The following is a 15,872-nucleotide window of genomic DNA, read 5'->3' on the forward strand; positions in this document are numbered from 1 at the left end:
CAAAGATAATCACCTAATAGGTCTAACTCCCTATTTCTGGTGCTTTCTCATACGTTTGAGCATTTCACATTGTTCCAATCCTTGTCTCTCATTAAAAATGGTAATCTAGCATTTGTGTGGCATGTATGGTTCTTGCTACTTTTAGCCCATGCCTGGAATGTTGTCCAGGTCTGGTTACATACAGACATGGACAATTTCAGCATCTGTGGAGTTGCAAATGGAACTCAATATTCATCACCTTCTGACGGAGAAAGTGTAATGGACAGAGTTACAGATAATTTGGAATGAAGGACGTTACCCTGAGGAACTGTGGCAGCGTTGTTCCAGAGCTGAGATTATTGACCTTTTAAAAACCACAACCCTTGTCTTCCTTTGTGCTAGGCAAGACTCAATGAGCAAAAACATGTCATTTTAATTTAAACTTTACAATATGGTCATGACTCTAATGTTCCCAAAGGCAGTACGTCTCACGTCATCTTTCTTGTCATTCAAGACTCTCCATAAAGCCAACTTAATTGATTATTATTCTTGGGAAGTTCTCAGGACCAAGACTGACTTGCTTCCTCTCTGGTTTGGTGGGATTTCTTTTGAAGTTTGCAATGGCTGCGAAGTTTAATATGTGATCTGCAGAATGCTACATGTGGATGATGCTTAAAGGGTTGGGTGGATCGGATGTTTCAATTTTTGTATTTCCCCCTGCTTTGACCTTATATTGGCACATTCTTGATGGTCTCTTGATGTATCCAATGCCTTCTGAATGATTCTTCTCCATTTTCATCAGTCACATCCACAAGTCAATGGACCTCTTCAGGGATGCTTTGGAGACATGCTGAGACTATTTCTATGATCTTTATGGAAGCCTCTTGCCATAGTCAAATTCTGTGTAAGGCTTCTGCCTTAGGAACCTGCTGTCAAATGTATGAATGACATTTCTCATCCAATGGAGCTGGTTTTGAGTGTGTAGAATTGGAATGCTGAGCCAATTGATTTGGGTAAGAATCTTGCTTTTGGATCTTTCTTCTGACCAGATGTGGATAATCTTACGAAGGCACCACTGGTGATGCTTCTTCAGTGCTTTCAGATTCCTGTCTATGTTGTTCTGCTACTGAAGCATTTAGGAATCTGGGCAATCACTGATGGCGAGGTCTTTGGTCATACCATTGAGATTCTGGTCCTGAAATACTCTTTTCCTCAGTCAAAGGCTGAGATAGCACTTTGGATGCAATGATGAATTTGATTATGTTATGTCTGCCTTCATTGAGCAGAGGCTCCCATGGTGCGGAAAGTGGTCCTATTCCAGGATCTCACTGTTGTCTTAATTGATCTAGTGAAAGGGAGGTTTTGTACTGTGGGTGCTGTTTAGTACATGACCTTTATTTTTCTGGGTGTTTAGCGATAGGCCCATTTTCTCTTGTGTTTCAGAGAAAGAGATAATGAGCTCAGTTTCTGAATGAGGACACACACACACTAGCTGCATACTAAAGTTGTAAGACTGTGGTTGGAGTGGTTTTGATTTTGAATTGATGGCAGTTGAACAGTTTTTCATCAGTCTTCTAGTCATCTTCATAACTGTGGGTAATTTGCTGGTGGTGAGGTGCAGTTTTACAGTGAGGAAAATGGAGAAGAAAGTTGCATAATGACACCGCCTTGTGTGACCATGGTTTGCACCTAGGTAAGGTTTGTGGTGGTTCTGTTAGTGAGCCATCACAGTTGGCATGTCATCATGGAGTAGTTGGAAGATAATTTCAGAGAGCAGCTAAATTTGTTGAAGGTTCTCAGTGAGCCATTGCAGTTAACATGGAAACAGACTCTTCGGTCCAACTCCTCCATGCTGACAAGGTTTCCCAAACTAAATTAGTTGCATTTGCCTGCGTTTGGTCCATATCCCTCTAAAGCTTTCCTATTCGTGTACTTGTCCAAATGTCTTTTAAATGTTGTAATTGTACTTGCAGCTATCACTAGTGTGAAAAAGTTGCCCAAGAGGTCCCTTTTAAATCTCTCCTCTCTCATCTTGAACTTTGCTCTCCAGTTTGAACTCCCCTACCTCAAGGAAAAAACCATTGCTATTCACCTTATCTGTACCCCTCATGATTTTATAAACCTTTATAACATCATCCCTTAACCTCCCATGCTCCAGCGAAGAAAAAAGTCCCAGCCTTTCCCTATAACTCAAACCCTCCAGTCTTGGTAACATCCCTATTCTGAACCCTCTCTACTTTAATAATATCCTTCTGACAGCAGGGCGACCTGAACTGCATACGATACTACAAAGATTGCTTCACCAATGTCCTGTACAGCCACAACATGACATCCCAACTCATATACTCCGTGTTCTGACCAAAGAAGGAAAGCATGGCTAATGCCTTCTCACCAGCCTGTCTACCTGTCACTTTCAAGGAACTATGGACCGGAATCCTTAGGTCTGTCTTTTTGGCAACACTCCCCAAGGACCTACCATTAATTGTATAAGCCCTGCCTTGGTTTGTCTTACCAAAATGCAATACCTTGCATTTATATAAATTAAACTTCATCTGCCACTCTTCGGCCCATTACCCCAGCTGATACATTGTACTCTTAGATAACCTTCTTCGCAAGCCAAAATGCCACCAATTTTGGTGTCATCTGCAAACTGAGTGACCATGCTTCCTATATTCTCATCCAAATAGTTTATATAAATGGCAAACAATGGTGGACCCAACACCGACTCCTGCAGGACTCCGCTGGTCACAGGCCTCCAGTCCAAAAAAAAACCCTCTACCACCATCCTCTGTCTCTTACCTTCAACCCAATTTTGTATCCAATTGACTAGCTCTCCCTGGATCCCATGTGATCTAACTTTACTAACCAGTCTGCTATGTGGAACCTTGTCAAAGGTCTTGCAGTGTTATGATTAATGCTGAGACTACAGGGTAGTCAGCATATGACAAATATCCCATTTCTTGACTAAGCATTTAGTTAAATATTCTAAGACTTCTTTATTTTTGCTCAGTATCAAATTTTATTTTGATAGTGGTCTTGGGAAGTGGCTTAAGATACTTTGCAATGTTAAAGATGCCATGTTGTTGTCATGAGCAATGGAGGAGGACAGTGTAAGTAGACAAAAAAAGAGTTAGTGCAATGTGATCCATGAATATATCCACATTAAAGGAGTAATGATTGTAGCATTGTCAATAGATGATTGGTAGGCACTTGGTTACTACTGGAAAGAATGGATTCTGCAGGCATTGTTACTTCAGTGTCTTCAATGTGCTCATATTTCTAATCCCCAAGGACAAGTAAGGAGGAAATCTTGCATGTTTGTAGAATTTTAGTTCATCTCTTGCTGTGTACCATACTTGTTTACAGCCCTATTCGGCAAGCTGTAAGTAATTGTCATTCTAAATCAGCACTGTTCCAATTATTCACAAGAATGTGACCTCTGTAACTCACTTAAGCTCTTGCTAATCATGAATAAAAAATATTTTACCCTTGCAAAAGAGTAATTGAGCTCCATCAGCATTACCATAACATACAATCTATGAATTTATCTCAATGACAAATTCCACTGTAAGCGACATAACTCTTTCTCTTGCAATTTCTTGTGCCTATTTTTGAAATAATATTGCCTTGTTTCTCTGCTCAAGGGAACAATATTTCCTATGAAGCAAAGATGCCAATTCAGTGGAGATTTGAAATTATAACTAGCAGTATTTATAAAAATTACTCAAAATTACACTTCAGGTGCTGAGAATTAATTTTATTATCACTGAAGTTTGAAGTACCCTTTGGGTCACTAAGGTGTTTTCATATTTGAGCAGAATATAATAGCGCATACAGGGGGTCACTGATCTACAAACGTCTGACTTATGATGCTTGTACTTACAAACACAATCTTAAACTGACATACTTACATAGAATCATAGAGATGCACAGCATGGAAACAGACTCTTCGGTCCAACTTGTTTGTCCTGCACTGATGAATGGCTGCTTCATATTGCCCTGCATTGTGTTCCAACTTGCATACAAACCAGTTGACGAATGGAACCTGTTCGCAATCAGGGGTCTGCCTGCAAAATAGACAAAGGAAAGGTAGGTTAGATTAGATTTTATTGTTGCATGCATCGGAATACAAAAGTACAGTGGAAAATGTACAGAGTCGCCATTCTCCGGCGGCATCTTAGAATCCAATAGTTGGAATTAAAAAGAGCCGCAATTACAGAAACCGATATAAAAAGAAAAGAAAATATCCAGATCACCATCACCACCACCTGCGCCATGAGTCTTGAGCCGAGGCTCACCAACACTGCTTGCGCTGGACCCACCATTGCCACAGTGCTGCCGTCATTGCGACTGCCACTCTGCCGCCACAGATGCCACCGCCTCGAGTCCTGTGCCTTACCACCGCATGCGCCAGACCCACCAATGCCATCCCTCGCCGGACTCACCTCACTGACGGTGCCGCCATCTTGGAATCAATTGAAGCATCAAGAATCCACAACCTTCCTAAACAAATGCAAGAGTGTAACCCTTTGAACCAGCACTGACATCAGAGCCTTTGTCAATGCTGATGCCGCTGCCACCACCTCGGGTTCTATGCTGCACCCACCAATGTTGAAATCACCATGCTCCGACACCAGCTTTTGCCTCTGGGCCCACACTCGCTGCAGTCTCTGATGCCACCAGTTCAACCACAGCTGAGTTCCGCAAGGGCAAATGGTAAGAGAGAACTGTAGACACAGGAAAAAGCAGTGAATGAGCAGGAGTCCAAACACTGCTAGGGACTGAAAAAAGCTTTTCTTTTGGATCAGAAGCATTATTCAGGTACCAAATTGCTTGACTATTCTGACATTGGAAATATGCTCATCTCTAGTGAACACCGACACAGTTGGAGAGAAATTGGAGATGGTAAAAATAAATATAAAGAGTCGGTATTTAAAGAGTATGCAGATTCAAAGTAGAAAAGCTGCTGCATCTGGATAAGGGGCAGGTTAGCTTGATGAGGGATTTCCAGGTGGAGGGACTGGTCACAACCTTCGATATGGGAGTGGTGCCTGAGGACTAGAGGGTTGCAAATGTGATAGAAAGTTGTATTCAGAAGTAGGAACCTTTCAACCTAAATATGAATGCATTTTCAGAGATATTAATCTGGGGCAAAATTGATCAGCACGTGGAAACCTACGAGGTAAAGAATGAAAGTTTCTTTGACTACCTTGACTGAGTCCTTTAGGAAGGATGTCAGGATCTTAGACTGATGCAAAGAAGATTTGCACAAATTGTACCAAGGATGAAAGACTGCAGTCAGGTACAGAGGCAATAGAAACTGTAGTTGATCGTCTTAAGCATACAAGATGAATAATGAAAGATTTGATGAAGTGGTTTAGTAAAAGCAAGGATTAACTGATTCCAGTGACACGAGGGGTTCAGTAACCAGACAATGCAGATTTAAGATAATTGACAAAGGAACTGGAGGCAATAACAGGATATGCTTTTTTACACCAAGTTATATGGAAGGCACTGTTTGGAAGGATGGTAGAAGAAAGTTCAATAGCCTCCTTCAGCAGAGATGTAGATAAAAGATCTGCAGGACAATGGGGATTGAGCAATAGACTGGAACTAATTAAATAGTTTTAAAGAGCATGTTGGACTCCATAATTTCCTTCGGTTCTAATGAAAACAGCAACTTTCAAAAGGCACAGTTGGTATCTTTCACAATGCTTTTCACAGCTTCTGAACCAATGCAATAGAAAGGCTGCTCAATGTGTATGAACAAATGTTCTGCTAGCCATATAATATAATATATACACTATCTTGTAATGAATTTTAATTCCCACTTCTTTTAACAAAAGCATAGGATGGTCAACCAGCTGCCTTTTTAGATGCCTTAACAAACAAACTGCCATGGTAGGTCAGAAACTAGAAACCTCACTTAACGAAATTGCATGAATGTTTTGTCTTTGTTTTCATGATATTGCTATATTTTATGCTTGCTTGTTAATTTGACTTTCTTAGACCAATGATAGCCATCTCATTTAGGTTCAGTGAACCGACTCAGCACAGACCAAGATCAAACGTTGGACCTAATACAAATGCAAAGTACTATGGATGCTGGAAATCTGAGCCAAAGGCCAATCAAGCACAACTGTCAATGCTTGAAATAAAGATAAGAAATGATGGAAATACTTAACAGATCAGGCAGCATCTCTGCAGAGAGAAACAGATTTGGCATTTTGGGTTGATGACCTTTCATTGGAAACGTGCTGAAAGGTCACTGAACTAAAACATTAATTCTGATTCTTTTTGCCAAAAATGCTGCCTTACCCGCTAAGTATTTATATCATTCACACACAACTCTCCTCATAACTAAGACTCTCCATCCGAGTCAACATCCTGGTGAATCGCTTCTGCACCTTCTCCAGTGCATTCGCGTACTTCTGATTTGTGTGGCGAACAGGACTGCACGCACAGGATTCCATCTGTAGCCTAACCAGTGCTCTGTAAAGTTGCAACAAGACCTCCCAATCCTGTATTCTATATCCCAGCTAATGAAGGCAATATGTCTTTTTCACCACCCTATCTGCCTGTGCTGACACCTTCACGGATCTGTGGACTTACACCAAGGTCCCTATGTTCCTCAGTGCTCTCATAGGACCTACCATTCATTGTACAATATATATATCTTTCCCTTATTAGACCTCTCAAAATGCATCATCTTGCACCTATCAGGATTTTGTAGTAGAACATATGGTAAGGCTGTCAGCACATACTGCTTTTAAATGGCTACTCCTACAACAGTTTCTAATATTTACACGTGCAGTTAAACTCTGAAATTAAGAAGTCACTTCCAGAATTACATTATATTCTCCTGGAAGCTTCACTACTGCCTCTCTGAGAGAAGCAGCATCCAGATATGTGGAAAGGTGTGAATTTGGGGTCGGGGAGTCCAGAACTAGAGGGCATAGGTTTAGGTGAGAGGGAAAAATTATAAAAGAGACCTACAGGGCAACTTTTTCACACAGAGGGTGATACGTGTATGGAATGAGCTGCCAGAGGAAGTGGTGGAGGCTGGTACAATTGCAACATTTAAGAGGCATTTGGATGGGTATATGAATAGGAAGGATTTGGAGGGATTTGGGCCGGGTACTGGCAGGTGGAACTAGATTGGGTTGGGATATCTGGTCGGCATGGACGGGTTGGACCGAAGGGTCTGTTTCCATGCTGTACGTCTCTATGACTATGACTCCATGTGACAAGTGCAGAGTAAACAAACCAGAAAAAAGTTTGAAAAGAAAAACAAAGTGCTGGAGAAACTCAGCAGATGTGGCAGCATCTGAGAAGAGAAAGTGCTTTGAATCTGGTGACCCTCCTTTAGAACCTCTTCAGAACAAGAACTGCTGATTTTCTCTAACAATTTCTGTGTTAGTTTCAGATTTCCAGCAAATGCAATTCATTGGTTTTTGCTCAGAAAATGCTTGGGCCTGTTAACTTGCATTTACTGCAGTAAATTTGCTGCAGTAACAAATTGTACTTGTGTGACATGATCAACTTCGTAAAATGCCCCAAATGTTATCAAACAGCATTTGATACTGAGGGAGATATGACAGCAGATGATCAAAAATCTTGGTTAAAGAGGTGGCTTAAAGGAGAAGAGTGAGGTGGAGGGGGTTAAGGAAAGAATTTCAGAGCTTTGACGTTTGAAGGTATAGCCACTGATGGTGCAGGAATTAAAGGTGGAGTGCAAGGGAGGCTAGAATTGATGGAGCACAGATGTCTTGAAGATCTATAAGCATGAAGTACATTAGAGATAGAAAGTGTTATAACATGGAGACAGATAGCTGAATCAAATCAGCCTTCCTGTCTCTGTATTAGCAATGCAGTAAAATTAAAATACTTAGATAACCTCAGAATTGACCCCAATGGTTACTAACCTGACTTTTTGAACAACCAGTACCAGACTCTGTGAATAATCAATAGCATGACACCAGGCTTCTAGCGTAAACAAAATATTTAATCATTTATTAGTAATACAGTAGCTTTAGCACAGCAGAATTAAATCACAAGGTATTCTAATTAGCGTTTATGATTTAAATGCAAGCCTCTTTAATTCTAGCCCCAACTCGCACATGAAGACAGACAAATAGGCACAGTTAAGGAATAAATCAAAAAGCAAAACAGACAGTTCATTTAAGCAGATATAATAATCTGATGAGTCACCTGCAGATAGGATTATATCTTGCTTAGTTTCTGATGACACTGATGCATGCATATATCTTCAAGTAGGCTATGAGAAATATTAATTTAATTCATATAACTGAGATTCTATTCTTTGAAATATCAAAAAGTTGGTACTCTGAGGATAATCAGGGAGCAAGCAAACCTCCATCTTATAGCATTCGCATATCACAATCCTTTTTCCTGAGCAAGTCCAAAAATGAGTTCAAATTTTGGCCTCTCTGTAACAGCCTGACGAGATCCTAGTTAACATTAAACATCAGCTTGAGCATAATACTTCTGTGGGGTCCAAGTGGCTCTGGAGCACTTTTTAACAAGAATTAAGCTGCAATTAACTTTCAGGCCTGGCCTCATAAACCTCATGTTTGTTCTCCCTTTTTTTTTAAACAAGCTGCTGCTCACGGTCCAAAAGTCATCTTCAGTTCAAAGTTCCAAATCAAAAGTGATTAACTTAATAAGTAAAATAATGAAAAACCAGCGAGCGTTTCAAACAAAACGAGCAGTATTATGGAAGGAACTACCCATTCTCACCTGAGTATAGCATCCAGGCCATTTGGTTAGCAGACTTTGGGATACATGCCCTTTAGATGTCCTCAGCATTCCTGGATACAGTTGGAGAAACTCTTGATATCTGTGCAGGAGAGTATATGTGATGGCATAGCATTGGACTTGCTTATGGTTTTCCTACAAGCTGTTCAAGCCACCATGTGCAGAGTGACCAGCTGGGTTGACAAAAGAGGCAACAGTAACATGAGAATATATTTTATCCTCTAAGTGGTTAGAACCTTGAATTAACTGCCTGGGAGTGTGATGGAGGCAAAATTAATTGTGGCTTTCAAGAGAGAATTGGACAATTATCTGAAAGGAAAAAAAATGTGCAGGACCACAGGAGAAAGGTCGGGGAGTGAAGGTAGGCCAGCTGCAATTGCAGAGGTCTAAAACTATGAAAATGATCCGAATAGCTTCTTTCTGATTTTATGGATGAGGTCCTGCTGGTGTTTGTGGAGCTATATCCCAGCAGGAAAGGAATAACAACAAATATGTTGATGCCAAAGATTCCTTTACTATTGGATAGAACAAAGTTTCTGGCTACACAATGTCGTGAACTACTGAGTGAAGGGCACAAGAAATGTGAGAGGCTCGAATCATCATAGACTCGAAAGCCACCAGCAATCTCTACCATCTAGAAGGAAAACGGTAGGAGGTACATGAGAAAACTGGTTAGTTCAAGTTCTCCTCCAATTTACCCATCATTCCAACTTGGAAACATGTTGACTCTTTCATAGCTGGGTCAAAGCGTTGGAATTCCCTACATAACATAACCTTCACCAAGCGGACTCTGCGATGGTTCCACAGTATAGTCCACTATCACCTTCTTGAGGGCAATTAGGCTTTTCTAGGACATTTATACCTTAAGGTTGAATTTAAAGAGAAGACTGCAGTTATGAACCTTGTAGTTGAGGAGCAGTGTTAGTGAGGTTTGGGAGCAGGACTATTCTTGTCTAGTATAGCATCAAACTTTTAGCATTGTCTGGGGAAGGGAATGTCTGTGCTGCACATCAGTAATTATATGAGAGAGTTTTTCATTGGACGCTGTACTGGCTGGGAGCTGAAGACCTTTTTCAGGAAGTTATGGTTTAAGATTAATGTTAAATGTTTGTACCAAACTTTTCATTTTAACAAATAATTTAAATTTGCCATTGCTTGATTATCTTGAAAATAAGGCTTTATTTCCATGTCTGAATAACCTTAGGGCTCACATTATCAGCCTGTGGCATCAGAAATTTCACGTTATAGGATCATTCTAGATGGTGAACTAATGGAAGTATTCTATTGAATGTGCAATATTTAACAAAACAAATTAAGGTTGCATGGTAATGTATTCTAGTAGTCTTATTTGTGTACATCTAGTTTTGCAGATGAACAACAAATTATTAGTGTGATGCTAATTTTATAGTTGTACTCTGCCCTTAATTGAATATGCCTGTCTGTCATATTTGGGTTTCCTTTGCAGTTAACTGTTCTTTCAACACTTCCAATAGAGCTGCAGCTAATGGCCTATCACTCAGCTTGATGGAGCGACTAATCCAGAGATTTGGTGATCAGATGGTGAGAATGCTGACTGTACAGTATCGAATGCATAGTTCCATAATGGAATGGGCCTCCAAACAGATGTACTGTGGACGACTCACAGCTCACAAGACGGTGGCGCATCACTTGCTAAAGTAAGCATGGTAATAAAAACAGAAAATATTGGAAACATTCAGACGGTATCAAGAAAGAGAAGTGCTTGATCTTTCAGGTCAATAACCTCTCATCAGAACTGGAAATTGCTGGATATTTAACAGTTTGTACAGTTCCATTATGCCTTACTTGATGTTCCATCTTCCATCCTCCTTTAATGTGAGTTCATCCAAAACTCTGATGCCTCTTTTCCTAACTTTCACCAAATCCTGTTTGCCCATTAACTCAATGCACACAGACCTACATTTGTTCTTGTATGGCAAAGCCTCCATTTTTAAAATTCCCATCCTTTGCTCATCTCTCCAAGATGGTTATCACTCCTTTCTATCTCTGTAGCCCTCTCCTGACTTTCAATCTCTCTACATATCAATGTTCTTCTTGCTCTTTTATGTCAAACTTTGATAAAGTTTATGAAAATCTTGGGAACACTTTGAGAATGTAAGAACATAAAAAATGTTGACAAGAATAGGCCCTTTGCCACTAAATCCTGCTGCCCCTAAATTCAGTGAAATCATGGCTGTCCTGATAATGGCCTTTGCTCCACTTGATTGCTTGCCAACTATAACTCCCTTGCAGATCAAAACTGTGTTTCACTCATCTTTCAATATATTCAATTACCTAGCCTCAGTTATTCTCTGGGTTAGAAACAGCTCTCTGAGAAAAGAACTTAGTCCTTATCTCCTCCTTAAATGGGAAAACTTTATCTTGAAACTATTGCCTTGTTCTAGATTCGCCCACGAGGGGAAGCATTCTGCAAAGCACCGACAGAATCAGTTATGTTTCCTAAAGGTCACCTTTCTTTATTTTAATCTCCAATGCACATAGGTTCAACCTTCCCACATAAACAATCCACCCTCCCAGGAATCAAACTAGTGAGATGTCAGGCACGTATATCCTTTGTTAAGCAAGAAGAGCAAACTTTATGTGTGCACTTAGGTACACCCATTATGTGACAAGGCTTTTCTTTTGTACTCTTGCCTTGCAATGAAGAATAACATTCTATTTGTCTTCCTACTGACTTGCTTAACCTACAAGCTAATCTCTTGTAATACATGTACAAGGTTGATCAAAGGAAGCAGCACGATAGTGCAATGGTTAGCACTGATGCCTCACAGCACCAGGGACCCAGGTTCGATTCCATCCTTTGGCAAAAAATCTGTGTGATGTTTGCACATTCCCCCCGTGACTGCGTGGGTTTCCTCTGGGTGCTCCGGTTTCCTCCCACAGTCCAAACATGTGCAGGTTATGTGCATTAGTCAGGGGTAATGCTAAATTGCCCATAATGTTCAGGGATGTGTAGGTTAGGTGCATTAGTCAGGGGTAAATCTAGAGTAATTAAGTAGGAGAATGGGTCTGGGTAGATACTTTACGAAAGGTTGGTGTGGATTTGTTGGGCCAAATAGCCTGTTTCCACGCTGTAAGGGTTTCTATGAAATTGCTGCGCTGTGTTATTCAGAAGTCTGTCCATTTAAGTCATATCTTGCTTTTTCTTCTTCCACTAAATTGGACCATCAGATTATACTTCACCAGATTTTTGGCCACTCAGTTAATGTATCCTTGGCCCTTTGCAGAATCTTTATGCCTTCTTCACAACAGCCTTTCCTATCTATCTTGGTATTGCCTACAAATTTGGTTACCGTATATTTGGTTCCTTCATTGAAGTCATTAATATCAATCACAAACAGTTCAGACCCCAGTATTAATTGCCCTACGGCACTCCAGTAGTTAGAGTTTGGCAGTCAGAAATGGATGCATTTATTCTGAGTTCATGTTGCCTGTAAGCTTATCTCTATCCATCCTAATATAGCTAAGCCGGAAGATGAGGCGTTCTTCCTCCAGGTGTCGAGTGGTTAGGATTTGGTGATGGAAGAGGCCCAGGACCTGCATGTCCTTTGTGGTGTGGGAGGGGTGTTAAAGTGTTGAGCCATGGGGTGGTGGGTTGTTTGGTGAGGGTTACCCAGAGATGTTCTCTGAAACAGTCCGCAAGTTGGCCTCCTGTCTCAGTGATGAACAGGGGGCCACTTCGGGTGCAATGGATACAGTTGAAGACGTATATGGAAGTACAGGTAAATTTCTGTTGGATGTGGAGGATCCTTTGGGGCTTTGGATGGAGATGAGAGGAGAGGTGTGGGCGCAGGTTTTGCACTTCTTGGGTGGCAGGGGAAGGTGCTGGGATTGAGGTGTGAGCTGGTGGAGGATGTGGATCTGACAAGGGAGTCGCGGAGGGAATGGTCTCTCCGAAACGCAGATAGAGTTGGGGAGGTAAATATATCTCTTGTGGTAGGATCTGTTTGTAGGTGGTGGAGAATGATGCGATGATGATGGGGATTGGTTGGGTGGAAGGTGAGGACCAGGGGGTTTCTGTCCTTGTTGCGATTGGAGCGGTGGGGTTCAAGGACAGATGTGCGGGAAGTGGAGAAGATGCGCTGAAGGACATTGTCGACCATGTGGGAGGAAAATTGTGGTCTTTGAAGAAGGAGGCCATCTGGGATGTTCTGTGGTGGAATTGGTCCTCCTGGGAGCAGATACAGTGGAGATGGAGGAATTGGGAATACGGCATGGCATTTTTACATGAGGCAAGGTGGGTGGAAGGATAGTCCAGGTAGCTGTGGGAGTCTGTGGGTTTATAGTAGATGTCCGTGGTTAGTCGGTTACCGGAGATGGAGATTGAGAGTTCAGGATGCCAACTTATGGATCGTTTGAGAGAACATCTCTGGGACACCTGCACCAACTGACCCCATTTCCCGATGCCAAATGATTTAACTCCCCCTACCACTCCACCAAGACATGCAGGTCCTGGGCCACCTCCATCGCTAAACCCCAACCACCCGACACCTGAGGAAGAATGCCTCATATTCCAGCTTGGGACCCTGCAACTACATGGGATCAACGTGGATTTCCTCATTTCCCTCCCTTCACCGTATCCCAGTCCTAAGCCTCCAACTTGGCACCGTCCTTTTGACCTGTCCATCTTCCTTCCCACCTATCGGCTCCACCCTCCTCTCCGACACATCACCTTCTCCCCCCGCCCCCCCCCCCACCAACCCTTCATCTACCTATCACATTCCCAGCCACCTTCCCCTCAGCCCCATCCCTCCATTTATCTCTGCAGACCGCCCCCCCCCCCCCCCCCCCCGGCCCACAAGCCTCATTCCTGATGAAGTGTTTATGCATGAAACATCAATTCTCCTGCTCCTCGGATGCTGCCTGACAATAGACAATAGGTGCAGGAGTAGGCCATTCTGCTCTTCGAGCCAGCAGCACCATTCATTATGATCATGACTGATCATCCTCAATCAGTATCCTGTTCCTGCCTTATCTCCATAACCCTTGATTCCACTATCCTTGAGAGCTCTATCCAACTCTTTCTTAAATGAATCCAGAAACTTGGCCTCCACAGCCTTCTGGGGCAGAGCACTCCATACAGCCACCACTCTCTGGGTGAAGAAGTTTCTCCTCATCTCCTTTTCCATTCTGCCATATTGTCTGAAGTGTCTAATATCCTTGAATATTCAGGTCCCTGCTTTGATCATCTTGTACCCACTTCCTTAATAGCTATCATTTCATATTAGAGATTACATCAAGATCCTGCAGCAAATAACCTTTTTAAATAATGAGTCGAGTGCAGTTAAAAATCGATAATGTTACTTCTGGCTAATGGAATACTTCAGTGCCTTTTATCCACACTATCCCCATAATGCCATTGTAATTTCACTTCAAGTATGTTCAGAGATTGCGTTTCAACATCCCTCTGTGTTAAGAATTCTAAAGATTCACCATCCTCTGAAAGAAAAATTAATCTTCGTCATAAATGACATCTTTTTTTTAAAGTTGTCCCTGATCGTTGTTTCCACAACTAGGAAAAATATCATATCTGCACCTACTTTGCCTATACCATGAAGTAGTTTTTGGGTTTCAGTGGGAAATGGTAGTTTTTGCAAAATAATTGAGGTGTATGAATGATGGCTGATAGTGAGGGTTGAAATATGCAATTTTACAAGCTGGGGTAGTGTAGCAGCATTAAATTGTATTCTGATGTCATCTTAAATTTTGTTTAAACAAGCACTAGAAAGGAATGGGGTATAATAATAATAATAAGAGAAATTTCAGCAAGTTGGCATTGAGCCAGCGGTTTGTTTAATGTCTTGCCATTATGTCCAGAAATGGCAGGCAACAAAACTTAAAATCAGAGTGCAGAAGCCAGAGATTTATCATTTCTTATCCCTCCCTAATATATGATATCTGATAAAATGGAGACGGTTTACTCATGGAAAAAAATGTTTGTTTTAAGTAAATTGGAGTACACTGTTGAAACGAGAGCACTTCAGTTAACAGATTGTCATCAACATTTGAAAGTCTATGCAGTAGGTTTGCTTTGTGAAACAGATGTCTTGCAAAGCTCTTGTTAAACTGTTCTCCTGGCTATGGCAACGATTGTATTAGCATTGAGTTTGGTTTAAAACTTCAAATTAACTTGCAATAGAGTGCAAATTTAATTTATTAATATTGCACATATCTTATGTTAAAGTGAATCTAATGACTTAATTGCCCACAAGTCTGATAAGCATCTTGGACAACACTAATTTACTTCACATACAACAATAGACATTGCTGGAAAAACTCAGCAGGTCTGGCAGTATCTCTGGTGAGAAAGCTGCGTTAACATCTCAAGTCTGGTGACCCTTTCCTAACTCTGCTTTCTCGTCACAGATGCTGCCAAACCTGCTGACTTTCTCCATCAATTTCTAATTTTGTCTCAGATTTCCAGCATCCACAGTTCTTTGATTTTTTTTTGTTGTTTACTGTTTTTTTTTTCTCTTTTTGTAAGTTATTGAAAATATAACAAATAAGAAATACCAGTATAATAAAGAAAAACCCAAATTACAATACTACTGTCTACTGTCTACGAGCCTACCTTAAAAAACAAAACCAAACACTGTGCGAGGCAATACCAATAAATAAGTAAGTGACAAATACAACAAACCAAAAGAACACACAAGAATATAAAGTAACAATGCTCAGTGCAAAGCTCCTAAACAAAAAAACGGGAGCATTGTGTATATATACTCCTATTAACTCAGGAGCTCCCCCCTTCTAGGGCCCAGGGCTCAGCAAACCTAACCACCCTGGTAAAACAAATGCCCTAGTTAAGATAACAGACAAAACTGTATCCAAATAACTCAAAAAGGGCTGCCATGCCTTATATAAAAAAAAGGTCTGTTGTGTGGTGCACCATGTTTGTGAAAAAAAAATCCAATGTGCTCCATGATTAATTTTCACCATCCCAACAAGCCCAGTGGGTTCTCAGACACCCAATTCATCAGAATATTCTTCCGTGCACAGTAAGTAAGAGTATTAAATAGTTTCTTCCTATGCCAGTCTAAAAATGATAAATTTGGTAGACCTAGGAAGAGAGATAT

General features: G+C 41.1%; 1 protein-coding gene across 1 annotated transcript in view; it reads left to right on the top strand.

Annotated features, from left to right (window-relative positions):
- Window positions 1-15,872, top strand: part of ighmbp2 (immunoglobulin mu DNA binding protein 2) — a 79,714-nt gene that overhangs the window by 37,693 nt on the left and 26,149 nt on the right. Inside the window, exon 10 of the mRNA XM_043706168.2 lies at window positions 10,251-10,433. Coding sequence (XP_043562103.2) covers window positions 10,251-10,433 — 183 coding nt within the window. The remainder of the gene's footprint in view (window positions 1-10,250; window positions 10,434-15,872) is intronic.

Source organism: Chiloscyllium plagiosum, unplaced genomic scaffold, assembly GCF_037043375.1.
Source record: "Chiloscyllium plagiosum isolate Xiang-an unplaced genomic scaffold, Cpla_swu_hap1 HiC_scaffold_18, whole genome shotgun sequence".
Lineage (NCBI taxonomy): Eukaryota > Metazoa > Chordata > Chondrichthyes > Orectolobiformes > Hemiscylliidae > Chiloscyllium > Chiloscyllium plagiosum.